This window comes from Mizuhopecten yessoensis, unplaced genomic scaffold, assembly GCF_002113885.1.
Source record: "Mizuhopecten yessoensis strain PY_sf001 unplaced genomic scaffold, ASM211388v2 scaffold4401, whole genome shotgun sequence".
Classification (NCBI taxonomy): domain Eukaryota; kingdom Metazoa; phylum Mollusca; class Bivalvia; order Pectinida; family Pectinidae; genus Mizuhopecten; species Mizuhopecten yessoensis.
In genome coordinates, this window is record NW_018405528.1 from 274,876 (window position 1) to 289,626 (window position 14,751).

General features: G+C 38.0%; 1 protein-coding gene across 1 annotated transcript in view; it reads right to left on the minus strand.

The window, feature by feature from the left end:
* LOC110448945 (suppressor of tumorigenicity 14 protein homolog) overlaps positions 1-14,751 on the minus strand; it is a 30,766-nt gene that overhangs the window by 7,207 nt on the left and 8,808 nt on the right. Inside the window, exons 2-9 of the mRNA XM_021495463.1 lie at positions 13,523-13,715; positions 11,097-11,284; positions 10,694-10,819; positions 7,234-7,517; positions 5,023-5,125; positions 4,559-4,684; positions 648-1,049; positions 135-316 (exon numbers count right to left, since the gene is read on the minus strand). Of these exons, the coding sequence (XP_021351138.1) occupies positions 135-316; positions 648-1,049; positions 4,559-4,684; positions 5,023-5,125; positions 7,234-7,517; positions 10,694-10,819; positions 11,097-11,284; positions 13,523-13,715 (1,604 nt within the window). The remainder of the gene's footprint in view (positions 1-134; positions 317-647; positions 1,050-4,558; positions 4,685-5,022; positions 5,126-7,233; positions 7,518-10,693; positions 10,820-11,096; positions 11,285-13,522; positions 13,716-14,751) is intronic.

The following is a 14,751-nucleotide window of genomic DNA, read 5'->3' on the forward strand; positions in this document are numbered from 1 at the left end:
AATATGTATGTGATTTATTTTTGTTTTTTTGGCAACGAAAGATTATGGTGTGTAATTGTTGATAATATTAACATTTAATATTCTTACTATTATATAGCTAATCAGAGATCAAAGTTTAATTACAGACTACATACGTTAAAGGTTAATGTGATGACTTTCCCAGGTGGAGCGTTAATTGCCCAACGACAATTAAGGTTGTCAGGGTAACGATGACCGTCTTCGCGTCCCTCCGAAAGAATCACACCGGAAGTGCTGTTTAGCGTCGGCGCAGTCGAGGCATGACATGCTGCGTCAGTCAATTGCGTCACGGGAGACACTTTAGAATAGAAAGGTTAAGTACATATAAGTTATCATCTCTCTGTGTTCTGTTTTAGCCTTCAGCAACAAGAAAGATGTTACGGAATACAGATGTACACTCTATACACTTTACAAAAGTCAATCACGCATCTTTAAAACCATTCGGCACCGGCCCACATCACTATTCTACATTGTCACATCAAAGTGACACGCATCTTTACCTAATGAGAGAGTGAAATCGATCTATGAAATGTACAATTTGATATAAGACATAAAACATTATTAAACAGAATGGGATAAATAGCTGTAAGCTAACAGAAATTCGTCGCCTCCAAATACACGCGAAATACCTTGTACTTTTTCCACGGTGTAAGTAGCATTGAAGCCAATATCCTGTGTATCAGCGTCAGAGTTGAAGCTTACGAACATCACATTCGTCTTGGAAAGGATGTCTGCTGGTATATGGTTACCACAAACATTCGCCAATTCGGTTCCAGAAGATGACGGACCATCAAAAGCATGGACGGCATCGAACGGACATGAACGGCCTCCTTCAACACCAAAACTAGTAAAGTGGAGCCGGATTATGTTTCCGGATGGAGCAAATAATCTCCAGATACAATGACTTTCAGCTGGGTAGGTACTATGGAGGCCAAACCCGGGACTGGTGATTACTCCCTGGGAGGTAAAATGAATGTCCTTCGTACATGTGCTGGCAGACCCTGGTCGCGCAGTGGTGACGGAGGAACCAGCTAAACAGAGAAATACAGACAAAATATGTAGCAAAAGAGAGAAACAATATGAGTTAAAAACAGAAAAAATAGGTGAGATAATGCTTAGTATTATTGAGTTTAAGTTAGGAGTAGAGAGACATACAATATTATCAAGTTAAATCTTTAAATTTACTTTTAAGTTAAAGATAGAAGTATTATTCGGAAAAGTCAGGGAGGGAGGTAATGTTGACATAAATATAACAGTTTACGTCGGGAAGGGAGGTAATGTTGACATGACGTCAGTGATATAACATGTAACGTCGGGAAGGGAGGTAATGATGACATGACGTCAGTGATATCATTGGTTATGTCAGGGAAGGGAGGTTGCGTTGACATGACGTCAGTTATATAACATGTTACGTCGGAAGGGAGGTAATGTTATTCTTCAGTAATATAACAGGTTACGTCGGGGACAGAGGTAATGTTGACATGACGTCAGTGATATAACATGTAACGTCGGGGAGGGAGGTAATGATGGCATGACGTCAGTGATATAACATGTTACGTCGGGAAGGGAGGTAATGTTGACATTACGTCAGTGATATAACATGTTACGTCGGGAAGGGAGGCAATGTTGACATGACGTCAGTGATATAACATGTAACGTCGGGGGGGGAGGGAATGATGGCATGACGGCAGTGATATAACATGTTACGTCGGGAAGGGAGGTAATGATGACATGACGTCAGTGATCTCATTGGTTATGTCAGGGAAGGGAGGTTGCGTTGACATGACGTCAGTTATATAACATGTTACGTCGGGGAAGGAGGTAATGTTGACATAACGTCAGTGATATAACATGTTACATCGGGAAGGGAGGTAATGATGACATGACGTCAGTGATATAACATGTTCCGTCGGGAAGGGAGGTAATGTTGACATGCTTCAGTAATATATCAGGTTACGTCGGGGACAGAGGTAATGTTGACATGACGTCAGTGATATCACAAGTAACTCGGGGAGGGAGGTAATGTTGACATGACGTCAGTGATATAACATGTTACGTCGGGAAGGGAGGTAATGATGACATGACGTCAGTGATATAACATGTTACGTCGGGAAGGGATGTAATGTTGACATGACGTCAGTGATATCATTGCTTATGTCAGGGAAGGGAGGTTGCGTTGACATGACGTCAGTTATATAACCTGTTACGTCGGGGAGGGAGGTAATGTTGACATTACGTCAGTGATATAACATATTACGTCGGGAAGTGAGGTAATGATGACATGACGTCAGTGATATAACATGTTACGTCGGGGAGGGAGGTAATGATGACATGCTTCAGTAATATCATTGCTTATGTCAGGGAAGGGAGGGTGCGTTGACATGACGTCAGTTATATAACATGTTACGTCGGGGAAGGAGGTAATGTTGACATTACGTCAGTGATATAACATATTGCGTCGGGAAGTGAGGTAATGATGACATGACGTCAGTGATATAACATGTTACGTCGGGGAGGGAGGGAATGTTGACATTACGTCAGTGATATCACAGGTTACGTCAAGGAGGGAGGTAATGATGACATTACGTCAGTGATATAACATGTTACGTCGGGAAGGGAGGTAATGTTTACATGACGTCAGTGATATCATTGGTTATGTCAGGGAGGGATGTAGTGTTGACATGACGTCGGTGATATAACAGGTTACGTAGGGGAGGGAGGTAATGTTGACATGACGTCAGTAATATAACATGTTACGTCGGGAAGGGAGGTAATGTTGACATTACGTCAGTGATATCACATGTTACGTCAGGGAGGGAGGTAATGTTGACATGACGTCAGTGATATCATTGCTTATGTCAGGGAAGAGAGGTTGCGTTGACATGACGTCAGTTATATAACCTGTTACGTCGGGGAGGGAGGTAATGTTGACATTACGTCAGTGATATAACATATTACGTCGGGGAGGGAGGTAATGTTGACATGACGTCAGTGATATAAAATGTTACGTCGGGGACAGAGGTAATGTTAACATGACGTCAGTGATATCACAGGTTACGTCAAGGAGGGAGGGAATGATGACATTATGTCAGTGATATAACATGTTAAGTCGGGGAGGGAGGGAATGTTGACATTACGTCAGTGATATAACAGGTTATGGTAGGGAGGGAGGGAATGTTGACATAAATATAACATGTTACGTCGGGGAGGGAGGTAATGCTGACATTACGTCAGTGATATAACATATTACGTCGGGGGGGGAGGTAATGTTGACATGACGTCGGTGATGTAACAGGTTACGTAGGGGAGGGAGGTAATGTTGACATGACGTCAGTGATATAACTTGTTACGTCGGGGAGGGAGGTAGTGATGACATGCTTCAGTAATATCATTGCTTATGTCAGGGAAGGGAGGTTGCGTTGACATGACGTCAGTTATATAACCTGTTACGTCGGGGAGGGAGGGAATGTTGACATTACGTCAGTGATATAACATATTACGTCGGGGAGGGAGGTAATGTTGACATGACGTCAGTGCTATAACATGTTACGTCGGGGACAGAGGTAATGTTAACATGACGTCAGTGATATCACAGGTTACGTCAAGGAGGGAGGTAATGATGACATTATGTCAGTGATATAACATGTTAAGTCGGGGAGGGAGGTAATGTTGACATGACGTCAGTGATATAACAGGTTATGGTAGGGAGGGAGGTAATGTTGACATAAATATAACATGTTACGTCGGGGAGGACGGTAATGTTGACATGACGTCAGTGATATAACATGTTACGTCGGGAAGGGAGGTAATGTTGACATGACGTCAGTGATATCATTGGTTATGTCAGGGAGGGAGGTAATGTTGACATGACGTCGGTGATATAACATGTTACGTCGGGAAGGGAGGTAATGTTGACATGACGTCAGTGATATCACATGTTACGTCAGGGAGGGAGGTAATGTTGACATAAATATAACATGTTACGTCGGGAAGGGAGGTAATTTTGACATTACGTCAGTGATATAACATGTTACGTACGGGAGGTAATGTTGACATTACGTCAGTGATATAACAGGTTACGTAGGGGAGGGAGGAAATGTTGACATGACGTCAGTGATATCACATGTTACGTCGGGGAGGGAGGTAATGTTGACATGACGTCGGTGATATAACAGGTTACGTAGGGGAGGGAGGAAATGTTGACATGACGTCAGTGATATAACATGTTACGTCGGGGAGGGACGTAATGCTAAGAATATTAGAAAGACAATGTATTGATGTCTTATGCTTTAATTAAATGACGTCTTGTATTGGAATTGTCGTTATCCCATGCGGTCAGTATTTGCATCAATATTTAGGCTTAAACTCAATTTTGGAAAAATAACGGAGAGAAAATGCGGTCACATAGGACACATTTGTTCAATGAAATGTTTTCCTCGAGTTTATGAATTGAGAAAAGAAAATACGTAAAATCGAATCAAACTCTTGTGTGTTCAACATTACAGTATCAATCAGATCTCGAGAATGACTGGACCCTCACCATCAACAGCTGACCAGTTGATTTGGAAGCCTGTGTGTTCATCAGTGGAGTCGGAAGTGAACACCACTACAGCGTGGTTGCTATTTACCAGGATTGGAGCAGGCGCTGACCTTCCGCAATACTGTCCTACATAATAAAACACAATATAAACACGTAAGCGATTCTCGTTCCTATACCTTTTAACATGAAAAGAAACAAAAAATCTCATTGTAAATTAATTATTAATATTTAACATGTTTATTTATGATCTGATCAGCTAGATTTGATTTTTCTTCAAAACAAGTCAATATTTTATCCTTTACCCTATTTTCTCAACATAAGTTATCAAAGTAAAATATCAACAATAGATATTGGTCCATCTAATATAAATATCTCTGTGAGTTGATAGCTCACAGTAGGCAATTAAAACCATGGATATACGTCACCATCATCAGCGTGACGTCATCACTGCGCTAGTGACTTACCGATAACCCTTAGTGAACCCCCGTCGTACACCGTGACTTTATCGTACGTACAGCCGCTGATGGTTTCCACGTTAAAATTGTTGTTGAAAGTCAGTTGTATGACCTGTTTGGGTAACACACGGAAAAGGTTTACTTTCATATAAATCTCTCATTTTTCACCTTTGTAAATATACCAATTTATAAATATACCCTTTGATACAGATCCTACAGACACTGAATAGGGGCCCCGCCGGTAAACTTCACTGTAATATGTTTACTTAATAAGGGCGCTGTAAGTAAACTTCATTATAATATATTTACTCAATAAGGGCGCTGTAAGTAAACTTCATTATAATATATTTACTCAATAAGGGCGCTGTAAGTAAACTCCAATGTAATATATTTACTCAATAAGGGCGCTGTAAGTAAACTTCATTATAATATATTTACTCAGTAAGGGCGCTGTAAGTAAACTTCATTGTAATATATTTACTCAATAAGGGCGCTGTAAATAAACTTCCTTATAATATATTTACTCAATAAGGGCGCTGTAAGTAAACTCCATTGTAATATATTTACTCAATAAGGGCGCTGTAAGTAAACTCCAATGTAATATATTTACTCAATAAGGGCACTGTGAGTAAACTCCAATGTAATATATTAACTCAATAAGGGCGCTGTAAGTAAACTCCATTGTAATATATTAACTCAATAAGAGCGCTGTAAGTAAAATCCATTGTTATATATTTACTCAATAAGGGCGCTGTAAGTAAACTCCATTGTAATATATTTACTCAATAAGAGCGCTGTAAGTAAAATCCATTGTTATATATTTACTCAATAAGGGCGCTGTAAGTAAACTCCATTGTAATATATTTACTCAATAAGGGCGCTGTAAGTAAACTCCATTGTAATATATTAACTCAATAAGGGCGCTGTAAGTAAACTCAATTGTAATATATTAACTCAATAAGAGCGCTGTAAGTAAAATCCATTGTAATATATTTACTCAATAAGGGCGCTGTAAGTAAACTCAATTGTAATATATGTACTCAATAAGGGCGATGTAAGTAAACTCCATTGTAATATATTTACTCAGTAAGGGCACTGTAAATTAACTTTATTGTAATTATTTACTCAATATGGGCACTACCGGAAAACCTTATTGTAACATGTTTATCCATTGTAATAGATCAAGTGTTTTTTTTTAATAATACTAGTGTCCTAGAGGACCTGTATCGCTCACTTGTTTCTTTTGCTACATGAAACTGACATATAGGTAACTTCAGTCCAAATTTGGTAACTAGAACACAAGACATTTTAACATCTCTTAAACGGTTCTTAAGAAATTGTTGCTTGAAATGTGAAATTTTAATTTTAAAGCTTTAACCCACGTTGACCTTTGACTCCGGCTAGCACTTAAAGTTGACATTTGACCACATTACTGTTATAAAGAAAACGATTCACACAGCTGGTCTGCATAACATACCCATATATCATGACTCTAGATCAAATGGTTCTTAAGTTATCGTTGTTTGAAATGTTTAACATGTTTGACCTCTGTGACCTTGAAACTAGGTCAATGTCATTTTAATGAGGAGCATTCCATCCCAGTTACCTACTGGCCAAATATCATGACCCTGGGCCTTATGGAACTTGAGAATAAGATTGTTAAAGCTTTTAACACCTGTTGACCTTTGACCCCTGACTAGCACTTAGAGTTGACCTTTGGCCTCATTACTGTAATAAAGGAAATGTTCGCACTCCTGATCTACATAACATATCCAAGTATCATGACTCTAGTCCTTATGGTCCTTTAAACCTTGTTGTTTGAATATTTTAACATATTTGACCCCTATGACCTTGAAAGTAAGTCAATGTTATTTTAATGAGCAAACTTTATGGCACTCCATCCCATCTACCTATTGGTCAAATTTCGTGACCCTATGTCCTCCAGTTCTTCTGAAGAAGTCATTCAAAAGAAGAAGTTGACGGACGGACGACGGACGCCGCAGTACGGTATAAGTTCACATGGCCCTTCGGGCCAGGTGAGCTAAAACTACCGAGTTCTTCCCTGTGCTATTTTCAATATGTAAGAAATCTGTTTTATTTATAAAAATCCACTTTTAAATATGTAAACTAACTAACTAACTAGAGAAAACACATCCATTGAGCTATCTCTTGTTAACGTTACAGTGCCCGGATGATGACGACGGTGACGGCGTGACCTACCTTTCCCGCTGGCACGTTGATTACCCAGCGACACGACATACTAGGAGAGTAATCGTTAGGATAGTTAAGGCTGCTGAAGCTACCGGAAGTACCGTTATTGTCTGCCTTGTTTCCACACCCTGAATCACCTACAGGCGTGAATGTACCCGTGGAAGGGTTCGAGGTTGTGCTTTGGCAATTGTGCTCGTCAGAGTTATCCCCACAATCGTTATCGCCATCACATTTCCATGTCGACGGGATACATGAGTGATCAGGACATGCAAACTCATCTGAGTCGCAATTCGCTGAAAAACAAAACAACATTATGCCTTTTTTTACAATATCATAACATTATGTTTTTTTTAATTCAAACTCCCCCGGAGTATGGTAATCTGGTTGCCTAGTAAACTGGCCGACTTAAATCGTTGTATTTTAGATTTCGAAAAGAGAATGCTTTCAGTAAGTGTTCTTACAAAACATTTATATCTACCGACAAACCACTCAAAATGACAAACCGCTCAAACTGAATTGAATGTCGGTTTAGTAAAGTGGTAAGAATCAGTCATTTCCGTTCACACTGTTTCATATTGTAACTATATGTTTTCATGCTTCAATAGGAAATAACACAAAATAGAACTGTAAACCAAAGGCCAACTAATACCCCCGCTCCTATATAAACCAGAACTGTAAGCTAAAGGCTTACTAAGGCAAAGCAATATAGTCTCCCACCAGTAATGATTTCTTTATTGGCGGAGCTGTACACTGATTTTAGTATACAGGTCACTCACATACTTCCTGTACTCCCTCTCAATGCCAAAAAATACTTGCAGACCAAACCTTGTTAGCTCATGCCAGATGAACGAGATTTCAGGACAAGGTTTTTTCAACAAAGGGTCATAACTCCATAAAAAAGGGTTGGAAAACAAATACCTGGATTCACAACTTTAGGTGGTAGTTATCACATCTGAAAAGTTTCTTAGAAATTTGGAGCATAGTCATGGAGGAGTTGTCTGGAGAAGTTTTTTTTCAACAAGGGGCCATTACTCCGTAAAAAGGGATCAGATTGGGTTAATAATGACTGGTTATTATCATATCTGGAAAGTTTCGTTGAAATGGATCCATAACTGTAGAAGGAGTTGTCCGGACAAAACGTTTCCGGTTTTTTTTAACAAAGGGCCATAACTTCGTAAATAAGGGTCAGAAAGAAAAATAATACCTGGATGCACAACCTAATGTGTGGTTATCATATCTGGAAAGTTCGTTGAAATCGGTCCATTACTTTAGAAGGACTTGTCCGGACAAACTTTTTCTACGGACAGACAGACGGACAGACAAGCTGATTCAAGTATACTCCCCTAACTTCGTTGTAGGGAGAATAATAAAGGTAAAATACTACACTAAGTTAATTTGTCTCCAAATGACAATCTGGAAGAGACAGCTACCCGCCTGTGAACCTGGAGGATATTAGTATAGCGATCAGTCTAAACCTGGAAAATACTATTATAGCGAACCTTGTGAACCTGTTAAACTACTATAGCGATCAATTTAAACCTGGAAAATAGTACTATAGCGATCAGTTTGAACCTAGAGAATACTACTATAGCGATCAGTTTGAACCTAGAGAATAGTACTACAGCGATCAGTGTGAACCTGGGGAATACTACTATACCGATCAGTGTGAACCTGGAGAATAGTACTATACCAATCAGTGTGAACCTGGGGAATATTATTATACCGATCAGTGTGAACCTGGAGAATAGTACTACAGCGATCAGTGTGAACCTGGGGAATAGTACCATACCGATCAGTGTGAACCTGGAGAATAGTACTATACCGATCAGTGTGAACCTGGAGAATACTACTACAGCGATCAGTGTGAACCTGGGGAATATTACTATACCGATCAGTGTGAACCTGGAGAATACTACCATAGCGATCAGTGTGAACCTGGAGAATAGTACTATACCGATCAGTGTGACCCTGGAGAATACTACTACAGCGATCAGTGTGAACCTGGGGAATATTACTATACCGATCAGTGTGAACCTGGGGAATACTACCATAGCGATCAGTGCAAACCTGGAGAATAGTACTATACCGATCAGTGTGAACCTGGGGAATACTACCATAGCGATCAGTGCAAACCTGGAGAATAGTACTATACCGATCAGTGTGAACCTGGAGAATAGTACTATACCGATCAGTGTGAACCTGGAGAATAGTACTATACCGATCAGTGTGAACCTGGAGAATAGTACTATACCGATCAGTGTGAACCTGGAGAATAGTACTATACCGATCAGTGTGAACCTGGAGAATAGTACTATACCGATCAGTGTGAACCTGGAGAATAGTACTATACCGATCAGTGTGAACCTGGAGAATAGTACTATACCGATCAGTGTGAACCTGGAGAATAGTACTATACCGATCAGTGTGAACCTGGAGAATAGTACTATACCGATCAGTGTGAACCTGGAGAATAGTACTATACCGATCAGTGTGAACCTGGAGAATAGTACTATACCGATCAGTGTGAACCTGGAGAATAGTACTATACCGATCAGTGTGAACCTGGAGAATAGTACTATACCGATCAGTGTGAACCTGGAGAATAGTACTATACCGATCAGTGTGAACCTGGAGAATAGTACTATACCGATCAGTGTGAACCTGGAGAATAGTACTATACCGATCAGTGTGAACCTGGAGAATAGTACTATACCGATCAGTGTGAACCTGGAGAATAGTACTATACCGATCAGTGTGAACCTGGAGAATAGTACTATACCGATCAGTGTGAACCTGGAGAATAGTACTATACCGATCAGTGTGAACCTGGAGAATACTACTACAGCGATCAATGTGAACCTGGGGAATAGTACTATACCGATCAGTGTGAACCTGGGGAATAGTACCATAGCGATCAGTCAGTTTGTATAAAGGAGTGCTGACAGTATCAGTTCTCCATAACCAGCTGAAGCCGCAGTCAATCAATACTACACATCAGTTTAAAATGATAGACAGAAATCTCGCGTTAACAGACCAACCAATCAGGTTCAGTTCAACAATGAGCGTGTATTAAAGACGTACGTGCTGGTGCTATGCTCAGTTATGATTTCGTCTGTCCTTTTAACGGCTTATGAAGCATTACGTTTTGTCTTGGTGTTATTCTATATGGACTCGGAGACTCTGTGTATATAGACAGTATAATACATTATTTTCTAGTTTACTTCGTAGCAGTTGCAGCTAGATAGCTATACCTATATTTGTATCTATTCTCAGGCAAGTTTGGTCCCGCAAGCTTGTATTGTTATCAATGATGAAAATTTGTTTCCGTTGAAATTCAGTTGGAGTCAGGGGGGATAATTCTTGGTAGTAGTACAACACAGTAAACTATTCAGTTGTGTGATTTAATAAGTGTGTCGAGCAGTAGGTTAAACTGCCCTGACAACACACTAAGGTATAGTGAGTATTTTACCGGAACCGGAACTGGAGCAGGTAGCCTCGTCGCTGTGATCCCCACAGTCGTTGTCACCGTCACAGAGAAAGCTGTGAGGTATACACTGGTGGTTGGGACACATGTGATCCGTTCCACCACAGGAACCTAAAGGAAGACACTGTATTATAAACATCGCTTTCATTTGTTAAGATCATTGAAATAGACGGGAAGATTTGGAACTTCCTTCTAAAAGTTCATATGCAGCTAGAAAAAAATAACCGAAATGCTTCGACCTTCTTGTCACTATCCACTGTACATCAATCAATAATAGACAGGTCCGTCACGTCGAGTTGCTCTAAGAGAAATCGAGATATCGGGTTTATCACAGCAATAGACTGATATATGAGCAAAAAAGAGATATCTGTAATCGAAAGGCACTCACTTGTCGACTGGATAAACCTGTAGTTTATCTGGAATCCGGAGAAGTGACTACTGTCGTCAGTGATAAATTCGAGAAACAGATGGGTGCCTGAGGACACAACGCTGATAGAGTTACTACCACAGAATTTTCCTATGAGTTTGGCTCCGGACGAGGAACCGTCATATATCGCAAGGAAGTCATAGCTACATCTGAAAGCGGAAATGGAGTCACAGAAAATATACGTTATGTATCACAGAAATTATACGTTATGTATCAAAGAAAATAAACGTTATTTATCACAGAAATTATACGTTATGTATCACAGAAAATATACGTTATGTATCACAGAAAATAAACGTTATTTATCACAGAAATTATACGTTATGTATCACAGAAAATAAACGTTATGTATCACAGAAAATATACGTATTATATCACAGAAAATATACGTACTAAATCACAGAAAATATACGTACTAAATCACAGAAAATATACGTATCATATCACAGAAAATATACGTACTAAATCACAGAATGTATACGTCCTATATCACAGAAAATATACGTAATATATCACAGAATTTATACGTTATATATCACAGAATATATACGTACTATATCACAGAATTTATACGTATTCTATCACAGAATAATTTATACGTTATATGTCACAGAATTTATACATACTATACCACAGAATACATCCGTTATATAACACAGAATATATCTGTCATATATCACAGAATATATACGTCATGTATCACATAACATATTCGTTTTTATATCACAGAATATATACGACATATGTCACAGAATTTATACGACATATATCACAGAATATATACAACATATGTCACAGAATATATCCGTCATATATCACAGAATATATACGACATATGTCACAGAACATATCCGTCCTATATCACAGAATATATACGACATATGTCAAAGAATGTATACGACATATATCACAGAATATATACGACATATATCACAGAATATATACGACATATGTCACAGAATATATCCGACATATATCACAGAAAATATACGTCAAATATTACAGATTATATACGTTATATAATACAGAATATATACGTCATGTATCACAAAACATATTCGTTTTTATATCACAGAATATATGCGAATACATCACTAAATATATCCGTCATATATCACAGAATATATACGACATATATCACAGAATATATACGACATATGTCACAGAATATATACGACATATATCACAGAATATATACGACATATGTCACAGAACATATCCGTCCTATATCACAGAATATATGCGAATACATCACAAAATATATCCGTCATATATCACAGAATATATACGGCATTTGTCACAGAATATATACGACATATGTCACAGAATATATACGACATATATCACAGAATATATACGACATACATCACAGAATATATACGACATATATCACAGAATATATCTGTCATATATCAAAGAATATCTCCGTCATATATCACAGAATATATACGACATATGTCACAGAATATATACGACATATATCACAGAATATATCTGTCAAATATCAAAGAATATCTCCGTCATATATCACAGAATATATACGACCTATGTCACAGAATATATACGACATATATAAAAGAATATATACGTCATATATCACAGAATATATACGACATAAATCACAGAATATATACGACATATATCAAAGAATATATACGACATATATCACAGAATATATCCGTCATATATCACAGAATATATACGGCATTTGTCACAGAATATATACGACATATGTCACAGAACATATCCGTCCTATATCACAGAATATATGCGAATACATCACAAAATATATCCGTCATATATCACAGAATATATCCGTCATATATCACAGAATTTATACGACATATATCACAGAATATATATACGTAATATATCACAGAATATATCCGACATATATCACAGAATATATACGACATATATCACAGAATATATCCGTCATATTTCACAGAATATATACGACATATATCACAGAATATATATACGTAATATATCACAGAATATATACGACATATATCACAGAATATATACGACATATGTCACAGAATATATACGACATATATCACTGAATATATACGACATATGTCACAGAATTCATAATGGCTAGGCCAAATAATACATCGTTAATGAATTATGTAAATTGTTCAAAATTTTAATTGTGATCAATTTCTCGTGTAATCGTTGCTCGGCCACCATACAAGAGGAGTAACTTTGAATTTATAAACATTTTATTCTCGTTTTTCTGGTTTATTTAATCTAGAAGTCACATAACTCAAACAGATGTTTCTTTTTTAATTCAATAAACTTTCGGTAAATTGTTTATTGGGGTAAACACTTCATCTTGACTTTAATTCTTTTACACATTAATTCAGAATGAGCACTGTACTCACTGGGCATCGTCCTCCAGGTGGAAATCTGCTGAGGTAAGCCTGATAACCTTACCAGTCGGAGCGTTAATCCTCCACGTGCAATCTTGATTGTTTCCGTAGTTAGAGAGTGACGATCCATACCCGCTCTGAGAGATGATACGACCGTAGTTACTGGTCAAATAAGATGGACTGCCGCATCCAGAATGACCGTAATCTAAATATAGATTATCAAACATCAGAATATATCAATAACTGTTTAATTTGAACATCCAAACCCATAGCTACTCTATCTTTAGCCTAACACGTGCACGAATAGTAGAATCTTTTTCCGTGTCGTTGTCTTCCTATCAGATACCGGCCTCTTTACCTTAGTAGAATTTACGCACTCAAGTTCTCTCGAATTCGCCAAAAAAAATATTAAGTCATTAATACTTGGAGTGAGATGTAGTTTTACGTGACTCGCCTGGGACGGTATATCACACAAAAAGATAGCTCGCTTAATGTCAACATGTAAGTGATATTTTATTAATGATAATTCACTAGTGGTAGTTTACTAGTAGTCAGACCAGGAATTATGGATGCACTATTAAAACAATAAGCGTAGTCGAGGACGACACTGCTGCTGTACTCGTCCTTATTAATTTTGATGTAGCTTTCTACTCAGTCTTTAACTTATCGTTCGTAACCAACATTAATTAAGATAAAAAAAACACATGACACTATGTATCAGAACATTTGAAAGAATTATTTGTGAAGTCAGTTAAAGCAAACTGACAATAACATTCTTATTACTTTATTTACAAGTGCTTTACTGAAGCATCGTGACATACATAACTATTGAAATCTCTATCGTCTATTGTTTATACTCTTAAACCATGTAGACACTGTCTTTTCATAAGGATTGAACGGATTGTTTTTCCGAAAAAAGCCATTCAATCCTTATATTTACAATCTACTTTTTATTTATTATTGACCTAAATACAGATATTTCCTATATATTTCCGTTATTGAAATGTTTTTGTCGTCAGTGCAAACGAGATTCCTACAACAGCCTAACGTCATCAAAATGTTTGCCTCTAGCGGGTGTCCCATGTTAATCGAGGCGGGAGGAGAAGCGTCGAAATGAAACTGATCCAATTGCGTTCATAGCCCTATGGTAATGCTCATAGAGGAACTTGCAGTGGAAATGCAAATATAAGTATATCGTCGTCTTTACACGTTTATCGAGGAGGAAGAGGAGGAGGAGGAGG